General features: G+C 38.0%; 3 protein-coding genes across 5 annotated transcripts; all 3 read right to left on the reverse strand.

The window, feature by feature from the left end:
• Positions 1-598: 598 nt before the first annotated feature.
• cd8b (cd8 beta) lies at positions 599-5786 on the reverse strand. 3 transcript variants are annotated; one of them, XM_042502309.1, is made up of 8 exons: positions 5724-5786; positions 5156-5239; positions 3528-3881; positions 2688-2774; positions 1631-1720; positions 1479-1512; positions 1297-1348; positions 599-1115 (listed from the first exon to the last, which is right to left on the reverse strand). In XM_042502309.1, exons 2-7 carry the CDS (start codon positions 5208-5210, stop codon positions 1339-1341), a joined length of 630 nt encoding a protein of 209 aa, XP_042358243.1. In that variant the 5' UTR covers positions 5211-5239; positions 5724-5786; the 3' UTR covers positions 599-1115; positions 1297-1338. The 3 variants fall into 3 exon arrangements, with proteins under 3 accessions (XP_042358243.1, XP_042358235.1, XP_042358251.1); XM_042502301.1 differs by lacking the exon at positions 5724-5786 and having other exon boundaries at positions 5156-5302; XM_042502317.1 differs by lacking the exons at positions 1479-1512; positions 1631-1720; positions 5724-5786 and having other exon boundaries at positions 5156-5302.
• Positions 5787-10642: 4856 nt separating this feature from the next.
• Positions 10643-17303, reverse strand: zmat1 (zinc finger matrin-type 1). The gene is made up of 7 exons (XM_042502288.1): positions 17145-17303; positions 14364-14470; positions 14179-14259; positions 13902-14034; positions 13436-13744; positions 12813-12903; positions 10643-11675 (listed from the first exon to the last, which is right to left on the reverse strand). The coding sequence occupies exons 1-7, from the start codon at positions 17281-17283 to the stop codon at positions 10703-10705; spliced, it is 1833 nt and encodes a 610-aa protein (XP_042358222.1). The 5' UTR covers positions 17284-17303; the 3' UTR covers positions 10643-10702.
• Positions 17304-18561: 1258 nt separating this feature from the next.
• Positions 18562-19400, reverse strand: gnrh2 (gonadotropin-releasing hormone 2). The gene is made up of 3 exons (XM_042502331.1): positions 19266-19400; positions 19066-19149; positions 18562-18600 (listed from the first exon to the last, which is right to left on the reverse strand). Exons 1-3 carry the CDS (start codon positions 19398-19400, stop codon positions 18562-18564), a joined length of 258 nt encoding a protein of 85 aa, XP_042358265.1.
• Positions 19401-19617: the final 217 nt, after the last annotated feature.

Below are 19617 nucleotides of genomic sequence, written 5' to 3' on the forward strand. Positions count from 1 at the left end.
TTACAACAGTGAGGTTTGTTGGCACATACACTGGAGACATTTCAACAGAAACTGAATGTGATGCAAGTTTACACATCAAAGGTAGAAGAAGAAACCAAACCCTGTCACTCACCTACTCAACTTCCGTCAAACACAATATTGACAATGAATGTCCAACACCCACTTCCAAACCCCTTTCTCTTCTTTTCCATACACATGCACAAAAACGACATGACAAAAAACTATCAACACTTTGTTCTTGGTTATTTGCAAAAGTCACTGTAGACACACACACACACAGCTTTTGATCTCTACGTTTCACCTGTATCTTTCCTGCATTTGCAAAAGCATCCTTGAGCAAAGTGTCAGACCCCAAGCGTCAATAATCTGTGGGTAACTCAGCCTTTGGGCACTTGTCTTTGTGTACAGGAAGTATGAATTGAGGAGGTGAAATAATAATAAAAAAACTGATACTAATACTATTTTATGATCCATAAAAATAAGAAAGTCCGACCATAAATTACCAGAAATTTGCATTTTTATTGATTTAACAGAATTTAACAGGAAAAAAAAATTGACAGTGCCGTTTTAAACAGAAAGCTTGGAAATACAATGAAAGACAAAAACAATACAATACATATTGAAGAGATCAAAAAGCAACTGACTAAATTTTCTTTTTCAGTTCAGCTGGTTATTAGTCTGTTTTTTTCTTGTAAATAAAAAGGTAAGGTTTGGCCTTTAATGATTTAAAGGCCAAATGATGTAATGATTTTGATCATAATAAAAAGAAATAAAAGCTTAAGATCATAAACCCGCCGAATTGAAAAAGCACCTGGATAAATTCTGACGTAATCTGCATATTGACGAATCAAAAATATTATAGGTTAACAGTTACAGCACAGTGCTTATAACTGATGGGGGACTGGAACTATCTTGTGATTAATAAAACAAACAAACAAAAGAAACAGTTTATATTACAATGCGTTACATGGTTGCTGCTCTTGAAAACACAACACTCCTCTCTGACTGGCCCACATCTCGCTGTTAAACAGTTAGCAGTTAGCAGAGTTAATCTTCGGGGTCTTCCTGTCCTTTATGCTTCACTGGACCTCAGCTCAAGAGAAACACCTCAGCCACTGCAACCACAGGGGCAAGTGTTAGTGTGTGTGAAAGATTTTTATTTTTCATACCGTATAAACAACCTCTGGTTTTAACAAATATTGCAAAATGGTTTAGTTGCATTTTGGATCATGATAAACATCAAATTTACAATTAATGTGTTATAGATAAATAAATACAATGACACCCAGTACTTACTTTGTGTCAGATATATGCTGTACATGCAGTACTTTGAGTCATCTACCTCTTCCTGAATGGTGAAAAACAAAAGAAAGAGATTAAAGTTTTAAAAGGAATGCAAACATTGAAAAAAAAAATTTTTTTTTGTTAACCCAGGAAAAAAAAATGGATCTTTCCACCATTTGTGGTATTCTACTTACTTCCCAAATTGGTGCCGACATTTTTTGGGTAGCCCTATAAGCCAGAATATGTACAAACAAAAGACACAATATTTTTTAACTTTAGCATTTTACAGCTAAGTTTGACTATCATTCATGAGAATAATGCGCTATACTGCTGAAAGGCTACTCACGGCTGAAGTAATACAGTGTGCAGATGAGAGCAAAAGCCAGGGCTGCAATAATGCCAACCAACGGCCACAGAACCAGAGAGCCGCAGCCATCTGGAGCAAAAATATACAGTACATGCTTTTATTGAAGAATATTATTATTGGTTGCATTGTTGCCAGGTGATATAGGCAATCGGAGAGATGGTTCAATCTTTAAGAGCAACAATTTATTACATTGTCCTCTATCGTATTTACATATTCTCCATCTGTACCAGATTGTGATGAGATGTATAAATGTTGAATGGACTGTATTTATAAAGCTCTTTTCTAAAGCTATACAACACAAACACCATTCAACCATTCACTCACACACCAATGGCCTGTCACAGAGAGCAATGTAGGGTTCGGTATCTTGCCTTAGGGTCTGAAATTTTAAATAAATTACCTAAATTTAGGTAAACTGTGTAAAGTGGTGCATAAAATTACAAGGCCATCTGCAACTTCAGTGGATGGAGCAAAGGCACAACAGAAAGTTGTAATTGCTACATAAATGGAACGCTACTGGCCATGAAACCTTATCTGTTTTGACTGACAGTTGTGGTTTCGTGAATTCTTACCAATGACTATCAATAAAAAGATAAGCTATAGCACTGAGTGACATCATTATTTATTAAATTATGTTAAATCTAGATATTATTCCTTTATTTGGCACATAGATTTTAAAAGGACAAACAACATTTTCTGAGTAGCAAACAAAACAACCAAAACCAACACTTTAGTAAAATTGATAGAGGGTGAAAAAAAATTGAATTCAGACCCCGAAACAAACACTTTGACTTATACAGTAGACTGCCCAAATATTGAACCATCAGCCTTCCGAATACTTGTCAGCAGCTCTCCCTCTTGAGTTATAGCCACCACAAACATCACAAATAGTTATTCACAGAAAATCATGTTGATAAATCATACGACTCATATAAATTCAAATTTGTCAGCCGCAGCGCATCAGTCAAATTACACACTGCTACAAACGTGCATACATGTGCTGTTTTCCTTTTAATGAAAAAGTCTTTCTACTTACCCTGTTTAGAATTCTTCTTCGGGCAGCGACAGACTGACTTGACTGGTGGTTTGGGTTTTGTCTTCGGAGGTAATGTTGGAGGGATCACTGTCAGATAAAGGCCAAACAAACAAGGAAAAGTGATAAATAAAAAGCAGGGAGACGAGGACAACACAAGCATCCAAATAGATACATCTCTTGCAACTATGTAATTTTCTCTTGCACATGATTGGGAAAACTTTTTACTATTTATTGATAAAAATCATTGTTCATGTTGACAGGCGGCACCAAGTCAAAAAGAAGTGCACAGCCACAATCCAAAGTAACAGCTACACTATAATATTTCGCGCACATGCATGCATGTCTATTGCATGTATGGTCACTTTGTTAAGTGAAATTGTTTAAAGTGTCCACTAAATCTATTTAGTTATATTAGACTGCGTCACCCAGGTAAGCGGGACAAACTAAAAGAAGCTCCAAGATTTTGAAGAAGATTACTCCAAAGATAAAGGATAAACACAACACATTATATATTATAATTAAAGGATAATAGACAGTGGAGTGTTATACTTTAGAAAATACAAGATGACAGGAGTCATGAGACAAACATCCCTGGATGAACTCAACATCGTGCATGGCAACATTTAATTATTTGAAGTCACAGCCCTTATTATACAATACATTTAGCAATAAATTTTAATATATTTACATTGGATTTCATAATGAGCCATAAATAAATAGCCCCTTAAATCATTTACTCCACCACCTGCCACCTGAATAAAGAAATATGTCCTCAAACTCTCACCACTGCTTGATATTTATCGGTTGTAAATGAAGCACTTGAGGTTTCAGCATACAAACCTCCCGGCCGAAGAAGAATCCCCGGCTTCCACATTTCCGTGTTTTTCCTGTCCTTGAGGACACAAGAATAAATCCCTGTGTCCTCTTCTGTCACATTGATGATGCGTAGCGCGAAGGACGCACCACTCTTCCTGTGTAGACTGAAGCGTGCTTCGTCCACATTAGCCCCATATCTAACACGGTCAGCACTGTTGCATCTGCCTAGGAACTCTACTTTGAGATGGTTGGAAATACTGCGGAACCAGTAGACAGAGTCACAGGTGATGTTAGCGCAGTTACACTCGATAATCTCTGTACTGAGGATCTTGGGATAAAGAACATTGATGGGGTCTTGTTGCAGGATCTGGCTCAAACCTAGAAGTGAAAACGAAGGGATGTTTAAGATTCAAACAGACAAACAATTGTAGTAATTTGAACAACTATAACCCTCTGGTATGAGGGGTTAGGGTTATATATTGTACGACAAAGTCAAGACCAAACATCCAAACTCCAAACAAGTTGTGCATTTCCTCAAAAAGGTTATTTAGTTGTGTTTTTAGGTCTCACACTGACTTGTCCATCGTTCACTGTTTAGAAATGTTTGAGAAAAAGCCTCCAGCACCAACACGTGACAAATTGAAAATTATGTCTAATCGAAAATTAAAAGCACACACAAGTACTTGTGAATCAAGAAAGGCAGTAGAAAGTACAAACATAACTGTCAATATAGTATTTAAACACAACTATCACCAAAAGTGTTGCAAGAGTCAAACTATGAAGAAACCTCTTGTACATATTTCTAACTCTGTGAAAATGACATTTTGAAATTGCTACTTTGGGAGACGCATTTGGCATTTGTGCAATGTTAAAGGGATGCCTTTGTTGGAAGCGCTATTTCATCTAATTTTAGAGTAAGTTCAAATACCTGTTTTGTGTGTTTTCGAGTTGAGTATGAAGGCACATACCTGTTGCAATCACTAGTCTTTCGAAAGAAAAGCAGAGATTTAAAGGACTCACTTCACTGGTACTTAAGTCCTCTGGATAATTATTTTGTCTGGCGCAACATGTATGAAATGTACAAATTATGCGACATAAAAGAATACACAGAATTTATTTAACCTTTAATCTATGCGTTGTGCTAATTGTAACAAATGCAATTCATTTCATTGCTTTGATCGAGCTACACCAGAATACATGTAAATGTAAAACCGATATAGAGCGACCACAGAGCACAGTTAAGTAGTGTATTGTTAACCCCCAAATTTGTCATCACTTTTATCCAGATTGTACACATTACATTGATGTAACAGTATGAATAACTTATTCCAGTGTAACTGAAAAATTCTGATACATGATTTTAGTAACTTAAATGTATGTTTCACCATCACAGTTTTAACAAATAAATCAAAGGCTGCAACACTGGTCTGTTTACGCCTTCCATGTAATCTGCTTGACTATCAAAAACAAATTTTAACTTTTGGCACAAACTGTGGTAAGGACTGTATTTAATGCATGTATAAAAAAATTAAGCTAAACATCAGACCGGCTTGAGTTCGAACAGACATCAACACATCCTTCGCTACAGGCCCTTGACTAATGCTGAGAATGCCCGAGACTTACAAGACGACAGAGAAACTTAGTTGTCTTACCTGATGTCCACAGCGATACTGTCACAAGTGTCCACGCCAGTGGCAGCAAGATCATTTTGTTTGGTCAACAGTGTGCGTACGCGTCTGTGTATTTTAAGCAGAAGCCGAGGGACAATTCTGAGTTTCTTTTCCTGCTATCTATCTGTCAGAGATGATGGGAGGAACTGAGCTGACAGGGCCCTGTGTCGTCAAGGTAACACCCCAGTGTGACACACACAGGGCCTATCAGAGAGGGCCATACACCAGCCAAGGGACAAATACACACACGCACTTGGAAAAAAATGACTTATTTTGAAATGTGCACAAAACTTAACAGGCAACCGCCAAAGAGGGTTCCATATATTTCATAAAAATCATCAGATTCCGACATTTTGGGCTCCGTTCACTTTAAATTATATAGTCAATGAATAATAACTGAGTTTCAACCTCCAAAATGTGGTTTGTTAAAAGATAAAGATGTAGTTAAACATACATGGCTCATATACAGTGATCTTAACAAACAGCTGAAAACGTGGTGATGTTAGATCAAAGTTTATCATACCAAGCAATAAAAAAGTTGCATACTCACAGAGCGACAGTTTGCAGGGCTGTGGTCTTTGCCCAGGTGCATGACCTAGAGCTCAGCAGAGTCCTACATCTGCAGCCTCGAGTCTCACTGCAGAGCACGGCAAGGGAATACCAATGTGCGGAGCCTAAACTTCAGGTAGTGGAAACAAAGGATCAGTAACACAAACCCTGATCCACAATTCTGTAGTATTACGTTATTGAACATTCACTGGTGTGTGTATAAAGCTTCTTCAAGATTCAATTTTATTGTCATTTTACTGCATATTCGCATACACAGAATGAAACGAAACGTTTCCCATCAGCTCAGTGCAGTACATCAGAGTTCTGTGTAAATTAGAAAGGCAGAAATAAATATACTAAAAACAACATAAATATACTAAAAACAACATGAATATACTAAAAACAACCTCAATGCAATAAAAACAATCAATATCAAATCCGAAAGCAAATAGACATTTCAGACACACTATGCACACACTAAAAAAAAGAAAAAAAGTCCACAAGTGTTCTGTTTCAGCCCAGTGAAGGTTCACCTTGAAAGGTGACCCGCCGTCAGGCTGATTCTGTTTTGATGGGTGGATGTGAGCGTGCCTGTGTGAGTGAGGAGGGGACAAAGTCTGTTGACAATCCTTACAGCCTGTGGGAAGAAGTTGCCCAGCATCCTGCTGGATCTGCAGCAGATGCTCCTGAACCTCTTCCCAGACGGCAGGAGGGAGAACGTGGCGTGGTCATTTAGTCATTTAGGCAGGCTGGGTTTGGCCTCTTTGGGACAGGAATGATGGTGGCACTTTTGAGGCAGGTGAGCGTGTTGTTAAATATGTCTGCAGAGACATCTTTCAGTTGCTCCGCACAGTCCTTTTCATTCCCCCTGTGACAACTGGAGTCGCTGGTCACTGGATGATGGTAGGAGCATATGTGCCTGAGTGGAGTTGTTAGCCTCAAAACGTGCATAAAAGTCACTGAGATCATCTGGTAGAGATGGGTCATCATCATCAAGGGTGTATATCCAACGGGGGGGGGGGGGCTTGTAGTCTGTGAACGATGTGAGTCCTTGTCATTTGTGAAGTGGCTGTTTAGTTTCTGGGCATACAGCCACTTTGCCTCCCTGATCCCCCGGGACAGATTTTTCCTTGCCAGTCTGTATGCTGCAGTGTCTCCAGCTCTAAATGCAGCATTGGGGCTCTCAGCAGTTCTTTCTTACAACTTACTTAAAAAAAAAAAAAAAAAAAAACAACAAGTACCGGGCATGAATTTTGTCAAGACATGCACTAAGAAAGAACTACAACAAAACCCTGCAGAATTTGTGTACAAGAAACCGACAGAGAATTTTTGCAAAACCAATTACATAGATTTTGAAAATTCTCATTTATGTTCCTTGAAAAGTTCGATTTATGCTAATTTTGTCAGGAAGATTTTAGTGAAATAGTGGAATCACTCATTCTAAATTACTTCAGAGGACTGAAAATACTTCTCAGTTAGTTAAACAAACTGAGAGTTTTGATATTTAGTGTGATGTTTTTCAGTTTAACCTGAATTTTTTTAGACACTACCCTCTAATTCTGTCTAGCTAACAATGAATGGTCCCCAAGCCATTTCTTTCTCGTATGTAAATGCTTCAAAAGATCAAAAGCAGACGTTCACTCTACACATTTCTTAATGACATAGATCCTTTCTACACAAATCAACTGAAGACTCTAGCTGCAAAACGTGCCAAACTGTCTTCAGTTTTGTTCTCAGTGAAAATGCACAGGCAATGGGCCGACAAGGTTTTGTTTCTAAATTGGGGGAACACGTGAAATGGGGGATTTGGCAGTTCCCTAACCATAAAATTTTAAACATTAGACAGTTGATTTCCTGCATTCTGATTATTTTTCATGCACCAATTTGTGCCTTTTTTGCATCAATTTATTTTTTATATTGAGGAGAACATTTCTCCAGTGTCCCTCCCAAAATCTACACTGGGGATATATGCATGTATGTTCATTTTCATCCCAACAACATATAAAAAGAAGATTGCGAATGTTCACATTTAGAAACATCTGACTCTGGAATGAGTCAGGACAGCAACCACCAATTCTTTTCAGCATTTAATAAACCGTCCAATTATTCATTAATTTGTGTCGCAAAAAATGGCCATTTTCCAAGAGCCTAAAGCGACTTCTTCTCCAAAGGAACTGCATTTATGATAGCTTCATGTCCTTACATTTACAACACTGGAACTAATAATGAATGCCGTTTTTGCTAAAACGATGAACCAATTATCAAAACTGTTTCCTATGAATTTTCTAAGAATCAACTAAATCAGTTAAATAATCGGTTTAGTATTATATTTCACAATGAATATTTTTGTGTGGACATTCACACTAAGACCGAAAAGACACACTAAAGTACTTTCAGCGACATGAATCATACCATAGCAACAGGATCTCTCTGTAAGTTTGCCATTTAAGAGTTATGCTACAAGGAAACACTTCAGATTTATTTGCAGTTTGATTCTTACCTAAAAGCAGTATTTAAGGTTGTTTTTTTTACTTCAAATAAAATAATATGGCCCATTTATAAGTATTTTGGGGCAGCCATTCTTAAAGCAGGAGTGACTGTTCACATGTCTTAAGATCCCCAAAAGACTGATGAGCGCCTAAATCACCCGAGTGTTGTCTGTATTGTATTTCTTATCTCTGGATTTTTTTTTTTTTTTTTTGGCTGAAAGGTTAGAGGGTGGAACGGTCTGACGGGGGGTCTTTAAGTGAGAGGATGTGGGCACCGTATAGCTCTACGGGGGTCGAAGACTCGAGCGAGGCAGGGAACGAGACCACAGGATTCTTTGAAAACAGGAGATCTCAGGGGGCTTCAGAGCGACTCTTTACACATCGCTAGGCTGTAAAGACTTTGTTGGTGTCTCTGCTCCAACGCTTTAAGTCAAAAGAAGCCTTCATTTGTTTTCTCTGCAGCTCCCATCAGCCAATTTTGTTAAATGTTTGGTATTTTTAGAGAATATTTATTGCTTGATTTTGTTTTGTTCATTGGCAGTGCTTTAAACAAAGTCGACACCTCATTTCAGAATTTTTGTCTCACAGGACTTTTGTAACCGACTATATGAACCATTACTTTACATTTTTCCTTTGCTTTTGACACTGGTATCTATTGACACAACAGTATCTAAGCTGACATCTAATTATTTCCTATTTTTTTTAACCTAAAAACACACAAACAAGCTGCCTCACACGATTTTCATGTTCATGATTAACAACACTCGGTTTGAATCCTGTCAAATGATCTGCTGTTCTAAGTACTGCGTACCACTCTGCTCTCAGGATCCTAATGCAAATATCTAAAAACAGCAATTTACAACACAAATGCCAAACTTCAAAGTTAAAAACACTCTCAAAAAGTTAAGTTAATGTAAAAAGGGATTTAAAAAACCAAACCAAACAAAAAATACTCTGGGAGCCTGTTTGTTTTGGCAGGTTTTTATGGTGCATGCGTCAAGAACAGACCACCACTTGAGTCTGTTCTCAGAGCACATAGTGCCTGCAAACCTAAAACTTTCTTCCACAAAGCTAGTTTTTAAGTAAGCCAAACTAGCTCACTGTCATAACTCATAAATCTGTCTGACAGATATTTGCATAGTGTTTACAGATAAAGTTTGGCACTGTGGTTGACAAACCTGACGATATTCAAAGAAAACAGTTATGTAAAGACAACACACTTTCAGAGGTTACCACACATTTTCAAGCAAAAATATCTTTCCCGTGACTTTTTACGAATATGATAAAATTCCCATGACCATCCAAAACATATAAGTATGTGGACAGAAATATGTAGTATACTTTACTCCAAATGATTGTATTATAATCATCCTATATAGGAAACGTAACGTGTCAGCTAGGTTACGCCAACAGCTACAGAATAAAAATTTGTCATATCACATTGTGTGGAAAGTTATCTATGGAAGACTGATGTAACAACTCATTACATTTCATGGATCTTACTTATACCATGTCTTTCTCAGGGCCAGAAAGTGGGATTGAGAAATTTCACACCTTTTTCAGAATTTATGACTGTGGGTTTTCTAATGTTTAGTATGAATAGACACGCTGTGCAAAAGATCTATTTAGAGCAACTTTTTTTGGTTTGAGTGGACCCTTAGTGCCATTAACTGCCTTTCTTTACTTAGTCACAGATTGCATCTGAACATGAATATTTAAGTTTGTAAGGAGCTGTCCTCATTTAAACTGTTGCACCTGTGTGACCCCAAACATTTTATGAACTGTTTGGTTGTGCAAATGCACTCACAACACATCAAAATGCTGAAAATGCACAAAACAAAGGCAACATTCCTGCAATTTCAAGGGGGATTTAGAAAAAAAAAAATCTTAAATGTGAAACAGCCATAAAGCTTGTTATATTTTTTATCATTTCATCTCCGATAGCCTTCTTTCAGCCCATGTGCCTCTGAGTGTAAGCACACAGTCCTCAAAAGAAATGAAATGACTGAGCTTCTGACATCTATGGGCTTTTATTTGCTTTACTGATGCTCTGAATGAAGCGCAACAGCGCCAACCACAGACTGCTAAAGGGATCACAGTCTATCAAATCATTGCCAGAAATGCAGATGCTTAAACACACTGACATCTTGTAAAAGGTCAAGAGGACTTCTTGATCATTTCGAACGACAGGCAGAAAAAGAGAGATTCTTAAATATTACAGCCAACAACTGATAACATTGTGCAAATGAATTCAAAGATACTAGTATCATAGTGAAAAATAAAGCTATTTTAGTTTTAGTTAATATGTGTGAGAAACTCCTCCAAACACACTGAAATAGGAGTAAATGATTCATTCCTTAGAACACACAAATTGACTTAACATGGCTAGCCAGCTAGCACACCTATGGAGAGTAACACTTTTGGGCCGTAATAACATTTTTGCCTAAATGTCAGCAGTTCAACAGACACAGTTAAACTAGGCCTTTTAAGTTTAACAGCCCAGTATGGAGTCGTCCCACAGCTTCTCCTCCTCTGTCCTAGTGTCTACTTTCTCTTTCGTTTTCTTCTTCTCTTTCTTGTATTTAGGTTTTGCTGGCTCGTCCTTCTCACCCACGCCCTGCTCGACATTCATTTCAGCCTCAACATGCACTTCAGTCTCTTTTATATTGTCCATCATGTTTTCTGGCATTAAATTGTCCGGCACCCTTTCCCCTCCTTCTCCCTCAAAGTCCTCCACCCTGGATTTCTTTTCTCGTCTTCTCTGCTTGTCGTTACTTTTTCGCTTTTTTCTCCTCCTCCCTTCCTCTGAGTCTCCAGATCCCTCTCTTCTCCTCTCTCCCGAGTCATTATCTCTCTCCCTCCTCCGTCGCTTCCTCCTTTTCTCCTCCTTGTCCGGATCTTTATCTCTCGCCCTCCTTTCTCTCTCCCTTCTGGATCTTTTAATCTTCCTCTTTTCTTTGCGCCTGTATTCACTGTCACTGTCACTGCTGCTATAAGAGGAGGAATATGAGGAGGAGTAAGATGAAGTAGTACATGAAGAGGAGCTTGACTGCTTTCGGTGCCTCCCTTTCTTCGTGGGCCAATCAGTGAACAGTGGAGAGCCAGAGCCTGGGAGGACTGGAGGAGGGTAGCTGTAATGGGGTGGCCAGGGAGGGCCCTGATATGAAGGACACCACCCTTCAACCGGGTAGTAACTACCAGGGTGGGAGTGATGAGGGGGGTTAGAGGTGGGAGGAAGGCTGGGCATAGGTTTGTTCCCTTCTTTGATATCGCCCTTGTTTGATGCTTCCTCTTTTTTTTCAACTTCATCCTCCTCCTTTTGTGTGTCACCTGGAGAGAGGACTTGAGCGGCCTTAGGGGTGATTCCTCGAGCTTTCTGAACCTGAATGTAATCTGCCAGTTCATCTGCAAATGTGCTGTAGTCTTTTGGCTGGGATTTACACAAGTCCACAACTTTCTTCTCCCTGGTCAAGAACATGTAATTAAAATGTTGATGTCACACTAAAGCCTGAGTGTTAAAAGTTTGTTTTGGGTTTTTTTTTAAGCACACAAAGCTGAAAAAGGATTGTACAGAGACATTGTTTTGTAACACCATCATCTTCTCAGATGCCTACTTCTGACATTTCAAAGCATTCCCTACTTAAACATCTAGCAGAAAAACTGCAAAGATTACTTGACAAGATGATCGGAAAATAAATAAATAAATAAATAATAATTACTGGCAAGTACTTTCATAATAAAAAATAATTGCAGCCCTTCATAAGACGAATATTTGTTGGTCACAATTTCTTTTAGATGAGAGTTTGCTGCTTTTCTTTGTTGTTTATGATAACAATCAAAAAGATTATGACTGTTGGTTAGACAAAAAAGGCAATTTGAAGACGTGTGGGTCTAGGAAATTGCTGTTAGCATATATCACCTTTTTTTTATATTGTATAGACAAAATGATAGATCGCTAATCGTGAAAACAATGAGCAGATAAATCATCAATGAAGGAAATCTGTTAGTTGCAGCCCTATCCAGCAGACACACAGCAATGTGAATATGCAATGGGACCGTATGTATGAAAAAAGCAGAGGTCTCCAAGTCTCCAAGATGTTGCATCCTGGAGACCAAGATGGAGACTGTAGATTTAACACTTGAAATATACCAGTAATTCCCCTCCCGCCCTATGCCCCATTGCTCCTTGTCATATTTGTATTTTTCTCCTTAAAACATTCTTCTTAATATATATACAATCATTCCTGTTTGACATCAACCATTATTAAAAGATGCAAACACTCATTATAACACGAATCTTACAATACTCATTTTTGTGCAAACTACCTGCCTCCTTTGATTATCTGTGACAGCCATAGGACTCACCCACACAATAATGAATAACAGAACCAAAACATGAGTTAAAAGCAGCTGAGAGCTACAAAGACATGCAGAGGTTAGGTGATAATACTGATTCAGTGTTTAGTAGTTTAGTATCAAAAAATCACTTAGTGGAACTTTAAGTTCTACAATGACATGGGCACTACAGCAGATTACATTTCGAGAGCAGTAAAAATCATGGCACAACGACAGCGGATTTGGTGTGTTTGTCTTGAGCTTACCTAATCTGGTGTTTGTTTCCTTTAACGTGGGCCTGGTACATCTCCACGGAGTTAAATCGCACACTACACATCTGACACATCAGGGAGTTTGCTGCAGACAATAGAGAGTGGGTGAGGAGGAAAATTCAGCATCGTTTGTCATATATCAGCTTATAAGAACTTAAAATGTACAGATTCCTTCAGTTTCTTCCGATTATAGTCAGCTTGTAGTGAGTTAATAACTTACATCAAAAAATGTCGAAGTCTTTGAAGTCTGACTAACTGACTAATTGAAAATCTGTTCTTATTTTACCTAACTGAAGCTAGACTAACAGCCTCGCGTCATCACCAGTTTATTGTCGGAAGGTTATCAAGCTGACACCTACCTGCTACCTCTGACTGGATAAAATCTTCATGGCTGAGGGGATTTGCTGTTTCCAATATCAGCGTTGTTTTTAATGTTTTCTAAATATTTCTTGTATTGAACTGTCATGCTGTTGCCACCTTCTACTGAGTTTGTCTCCTTGCATCTCAGTTATATTGATAGACACTGACATTTAGGGTGTCTAAAAAAACCCAAATGCGCCTTAAAAGTATTTTCCGTCACAGCAATATTTCCTCTTAAAATACACTCAATATCATACCTGTGTTACCTTGTTGGACATTGTCTCCAAGCTCTCTGAGCAGCTCCTGTCGGGCCTGATTCCTCTGGTGTTTGCGTCCATTGTAATGCTGCAGAGCCATCTGGGGATTGTTGAAGGACGCAGCACACAGGGCACAGTACTTGTTGGGGTCCTTCAGGTCAACCTCTGTGCTGGGGGTGATTGTTGTGGCTGTTAAATCCAGAAGATGCTCCTTATCACCCTCTGGGGCTGGGGCTGATTTCTGGTCACCATCATGAGGATTCTGTGTCACACTTGGCAAAGTACGCACCTCTGTATACCTCTCTGTAACTGCAGTGAGAAATCCACAAGGAAATTTGTGTTTCACATGTGGACTTAAACAAAACTCGAGCAGACAGCTGAATCATACTGTCAACGAAACTGTTCATCTGTATATAGCAATATTCAAATCATGTTAATACTTTTACATAACACGAGCCATACTTGCCTGTAGACAGGACACCTTGTTTGCGAAGATTTTTTGCATGGACTTTGCCCTCATAGTGCGATTTTGCCACGACGTGGGAACTAAACACCATGTTACACAGCTCACAGAAACGGTCCTTATCAGTAGGCATGGTCTGCCGCAAAAAAACAGGCATATTTGGCAACAATGAGTCAAGGAAAACACTGAAGACATCACAGACAAACCCTTAGACAGTGCACCTATCTCTTATGTGATCATATTCTATTGAAAGAAGTGGAATCTCTAAATGAGTGCTAACCTTCGGTCCTGACTCTTTGTTCATCTTCTCAGCTCTCTTGGCCTGTAGGTACACCTTGAGTTTCTGAGCATGTCTCTTTCCCTGCAGTCGGGGAATACGGGAGACATTATTACAAAAAATCTGACCTTGTGAGGTCATTAAAAACTGTAACAAAGAAGCACGACTGCTTGGAGAGCAGCACACACCTCATAGTGGGACAGCCGCTGAGATTCAAAGAGCAGCACAGCCTCACACACATGACAGTAGTTGTCAGCGAGGAGACCCTTCAGTAGCTCCTCTTCACTCTTGTCTCCTGCGCGGCACAATATGTTGACACTGTTACAGCTCAGCCAGACAGAATAAAGAGGAACACAATTAGAGCATGATGAATAAATAATGAGTAATAAAGTCATTACATGAATTCATAACATTTTCAGCGCAAACAAATGTTAAAATTTCAAATTTTACTTTCACTGTTGTCTACTCTTTAATGTAAACTTATATGATATGTAACTAAAGCTTTGTGCAAGAGATACACTTTCAAAAATTCTGTCTCTACATGGACTGATTTTGAAAGATATAGAGCCAAATTAGTTGTTTTTGTTAAATCAGAAGCTACAAATTAAATGCTAATTGGTACAATTTTCATTTTTTGAATGTGAGAAAGGTCTAATCCAACATTCAAAATTATTTTGTATCTGTAGGTCAGGAATTCTGCACAGATCAAGACAATATTCAGAATTTTTTTTTTCCTGAAATACAGACTGTAATAAAAACTCCCTGTGCAATGGAAAATGTCCATTTTATAAATTTCACTTAATTCCACACTTATTCAAGATGCACCCGCCCCCTTAGACTGTATTTAAAGTAAGCCATTATCCATCGTATAATACTCTAATTTGCAATATGGATTCTTTGGGACAGGACTAGGTGTATCTTCTATTATTGAATTGCCATAAAAATTGCTAGTTGAATAATTCCCACTAGACACTTGACCTCTTACAGTGTGATAGAGCTTTTCACCTGAATACTTGCAGCATATGTTGCTACCATGCGAGAAAATCGTGGTTTTATGCTTGACTACATTCAGTTTGTTTAGTGTCCGATGCATATTCACATTTCACTGCACTTCTCGATTCATACAGCCTCTGAATGCAGCTATCTAGATAATTTTGCAAAAAAAACTATGGATTAGTATTACTCATAATATCTCAACTGTTTGGGCAAAGATTTGCTTATGAGTGTGGCTATTTTTCCAAAACTGTTAAGAACTGTTTGTGAGTTTCAGTTGTTAAAGATTATATTAAAATGACATCAATAATTAGGAACTGAGACCTTTATGTAGTGTGAAAATCAATTTGTTTACAGCCTTGCTGCCACTAACTGTTCTATTGTATGGTCATGACTTGGTATGCGTATTGAGCTAATCATAAGACATGACTGATAAATACACTTTCACGACTGGTGGTGACTGAAAATTTGTAACTAGAGCAGAAACAATAACTTGATTACTTAAATACTCAGTTGACAAAAGTGTACCAGTTTAAGTAAATGACATTATCATATTAAAAAAATGTTAGTGACAGTGTCTTATCTCCAAAGATAAAACCTATACCTATATATAGGTATATAGGTATATATATATATATATATATATATATATATATATATATAGGTATTGTAAGTGGCTAGATTTGCTGAACTCAGCCAAAAGTTAAAAAGCAAACAAACAAAACAATCAAAAAACAAACAACACAATGGTAATCTTTCCAGCAGCTGTTATACTTTGTAATTTACCAGCCAGTGTCAGGTGGGTAAAACTGTAAATTTACAAGCCTGACTGTCACCATATATGTTGTTAAACAAATGACCAAATAACAATTACAATGCTGATCAATGATTAAAATGACCCGGAATTAAAGAAACTGAGGTTTTAAAAAATTAAACTAAGTGCTATATTGCTCATTTCCCCACTGTGGGACTAATAAAAGAGTATCTTATTTTCAAGTTTTGGGTCCCAATACTACTTGCTGGCAAAATTTTAGTCTCCAATGTAATGCAGTAATTGTATAAGCCCACTTAAGTACAGATTGCACTTTGTGCCCTGTAAAATAATATCTACATCCAAAAGAAGAACTGCCTGAGTAAACAATACATTTTGACACCGCCCAAAATATCCATGTCTGCGGATACATTTCAAATACTGTACTTACCAAATGATAATCACAGTAGCAGTAATCAAGAGAACAGAGACTGCAGATACTGTTTCTCAAAATATGTGTACAATGTTTGAACAACTGTTTTTCCCCCTATTGTATAGAGCATTTATCATGCCAGTGAGGGACAGATGGTCATGTATATCATCAGACTGAATGTCAAATCAGTTACTGAGGTCTTGGTTCATTTAAGCTGAACAAGTATAAGTAGAACAGTATATCTTTGTGCACAGCAAGCTATATTATAGACTTCACTGTGCAACTAGCACATGTGTTTGCCTCATTGCTCTGATTCAGTTACATTTAATTACCATCAGTTTTCAGAGAGGTTGTCCGATTCACTAAATTATATAAAGTCACTTGGTGTCCTGCGCTACTAAATTCATGCTAGCTATCCGATCAGTTAACCCTCCACTTGTTTGTTGACGAATTTAACCCAAAAAGTCTGTCTGAGTAGGGGGCTGAATTTGCAGACGTTAGCTCGCAAGTTAGCAACTGACCAACCACTTCGGACCCAGGACACGGCCAGGCTGGATTAAAGGTGTTTTTATGGGCTTAATCTTTTAAGAGCCGTGTACCAAACGACCGATATAAAATACTGAGCAACTCCTAACGTTACAGCGACCGTTAGACAGTTGACATTAGCGTATTTAGCTAAGGAGCTAGCTCACTCGACTGTTGAGCTGGCTAACCAGTTAGCTAAGAAGCTAACGTCGGCTCGACAGGTAGCACACCTTACGGCTGAATGTTCACGCTCTAGACAAAACTCACCTTCAACCGGGGTGCTATCTGTTTTAGTGTTTATTACTTTGTCAGCATCTGTGACAGAAGCCGCGTTAGGGGTACTGGAAGTGTTATTTTGAGCGTCTGACTCCGCAAGCTGCGGAATACAGACACTTCTGTCGTCCATGTTTTCCCCTAGCTATTCGGTGCATGCGCAGTGAGGTCGTAGTGTTTATGGCGTTTTACTTTGAAGGGATAAAATCATGTTTGGAAAAAAGAAATATTTTGAGATGATTCGCCTTAATGAGACGATTCAAACACTACGCTCATCTATGCATTTTACGATTTCATGTTCAGTTCATGTTTTTTTAAACTTAGATTTCAAATCATTTAAAATAATCTTTAAAATGTCTGCACTTTTGCTATTTTTAATGGAGTTTTTATTTTAATTTTAAAACCATTTAGTAATGGATTTTACCTTTTATATCCTATCTCGTTACTCTTTTATTGTAAATCTATCTCTTTTATTATGTTTTTAGACTTTTTTGCTCCGTAAAGCACTTTGAATTGCCCTGTTGTATAAAATGTGCCATACAAATATAGCTGCCTTGCCTTCTGTAGCCCCATGAAATACCAAACTGAAAATGATTTTAAAAATAAGGTAATTAATGAACATGTAAAGGTCCGGTTTGTATGAATTCAGTGAATTTATTGGCAGGGAGGGAGAGACGTGTTTGTTTTTTTTTAATACCAGTTTCTAATCCCCTGAAACTAGAATCATGTTATTGTAGCCTACAAGGATGTGAATACCACAAGAGTGGGGCATTCACATGGGCTCCTCTTGTGACCATGATAAACAAGACCAAATTTGAACGCAGCAAATCATTTGCATTTTGCTGTTGGCCATTTAACTTCTCCAACACTCGGCACACTGGAAAAGTTTCAGTTCTCCTACTTCACCACTAAATTCTAAACACTGAACCTTTAAAACTAAAACAATGATTTTAAAATAATGTATATCCCTTTTTCAATAACTGGTGTGGTTTCTCTGAGTATTTCTTGTCAATGAGCCTTCTACTTATGCACAACACAAGAACACTGAAACTGAAACAGCTAAATGAAACCCAGCCATCATAATATTTTTAGTTTCTACAACATCTAAGGTTCCTACTTTTTACTGTACATGTATTATTCACAATTTATGCCATACACTTTTGCACACACAAAAATGAAAAGAAAAGTTAATATCAAAATAAATACTTTATTATGGGAAATTACAATTTCAACATTTGTTTTCCACAGGACAAATTCATGTAATGCTGGAAAACAACTTTACTGACAAATAAAACAAATTTTAACACAAATGGAAGAGATCAGAGGATGAACATAAAGTTGGTTCACGTGGAGACAAGGGCACTGAAGAATAGGATCTTTTGGTAGAAAAGCAGGGTAGGGTTGAAAGCTGTCATTTTCTCTTCTGGAGCTCCCTAGCTAAAGCATCCAACTGTGAAGAGTGACACAGTGTAGCATGAGGGTCAGACAGAATCATATGCTTAATGTACAGGCACAATTTGTTATGTCCTGTGTGAGACATTATGTAAGCAGAATGTCTATGAATGTGTTTGTGTGAGGACACATTTGTAAAGACAAAAAAGAGCGAGATTCCCTGTGGAGCAGATGATCTGATTAGGTTTCCTCATTTTAAATGTACATACTGATAACATTGCATAATGATAGTTCAAATTAGCACCACATGTGTTAATCAAATAAATTACATTGCATTGAATAATTTTTATTTGCTAAATAGGACATTATCTATTGCTCAGCTTATTATCAATTACCATAACTGGTTAATAAACCCATTTGATTACAGTGGGATATCAGGTAGCTCAAGTGTCTTTAGTTTGTTTCAGGGTTTGTAAAACCTGCATTCATGCAGCACTTGGTAGGGCACCATTACTTCACTTACAATAATGTTTCTCAGTACACTCCTCCTCTGGGGTCTCAGGTAGCTGCATTCTCCTGCCTCACACAGCTTTATCTCCTCTGAAATCTGAGAGACAGAGAGTTTAGGATTATGAGAAAGGGGTAAAGAGTTCAACAATATCATCATTATTCTCAACAGGAAATGGTCAGTGGGTGACTATGCACACTTGCACTGATCCTGACCTCTGACGCCCCGAAAGAGTCCAGCTCCCTCTTGCCTCCGGGGTACCAACCATGGGACCAGTGCTGAGCGTGGGACAGCTGCGCCCCAACACATAGAAGCAGCCCGAGCAGCAAAACCAGCCGAGATACACTCATGATATTTCTGCCTATAGGCACAGATGGACACTCGATTAGACGGATGTAGATTTTATTTCAATATTGCAGAGAACACATATGAAACAGGGTTTGTTTTTGGGATGTCCTCCAAAAGAACATTTTGAGCATCAAACACTTAATTTCATTCATTCTGGTGAATTTTTATGCATCAACTTTTGCATTTTCTGCATCAGTTTATGATGTATATTTCAATTTT

The sequence above is a fragment of the Plectropomus leopardus genome, chromosome 2 (assembly GCF_008729295.1).
Source record: "Plectropomus leopardus isolate mb chromosome 2, YSFRI_Pleo_2.0, whole genome shotgun sequence".
NCBI lineage: Eukaryota > Metazoa > Chordata > Actinopteri > Perciformes > Serranidae > Plectropomus > Plectropomus leopardus.

Coding starts and splice junctions, on each gene's coding strand:
- cd8b (XM_042502309.1), bottom strand. CDS start 5,210: ATGATCTTGCTGCCACTGGCGTGGACACTTGTGACAGTATCGCTGTGG. Junction 1,721..2,687: donor GAAGAAGAATTCTAAACAGG/GTAAGTAGAAAG, acceptor TTTTTGCTCCAG/ATGGCTGCGGCTCTCTGGTT. Junction 1,513..1,630: donor CACACTGTATTACTTCAGCC/GTGAGTAGCCTT, acceptor TCTGGCTTATAG/GGCTACCCAAAAAATGTCGG.
- gnrh2 (XM_042502331.1), bottom strand. CDS start 19,400: ATGAGTGTATCTCGGCTGGTTTTGCTGCTCGGGCTGCTTCTATGTGTT. Junction 19,150..19,265: donor ACTCTTTCGGGGCGTCAGAG/GTCAGGATCAGT, acceptor TCTGTCTCTCAG/ATTTCAGAGGAGATAAAGCT. Junction 18,601..19,065: donor GTGTACTGAGAAACATTATT/GTAAGTGAAGTA, acceptor CACTCTTCACAG/TTGGATGCTTTAGCTAGGGA.
- zmat1 (XM_042502288.1), bottom strand. CDS start 17,283: ATGGACGACAGAAGTGTCTGTATTCCGCAGCTTGCGGAGTCAGACGCT. Junction 14,035..14,178: donor ACAAAGAGTCAGGACCGAAG/GTTAGCACTCAT, acceptor TTTTTGCGGCAG/ACCATGCCTACTGATAAGGA. Junction 11,676..12,812: donor GGAAACAAACACCAGATTAG/GTAAGCTCAAGA, acceptor GTTCTTGACCAG/GGAGAAGAAAGTTGTGGACT.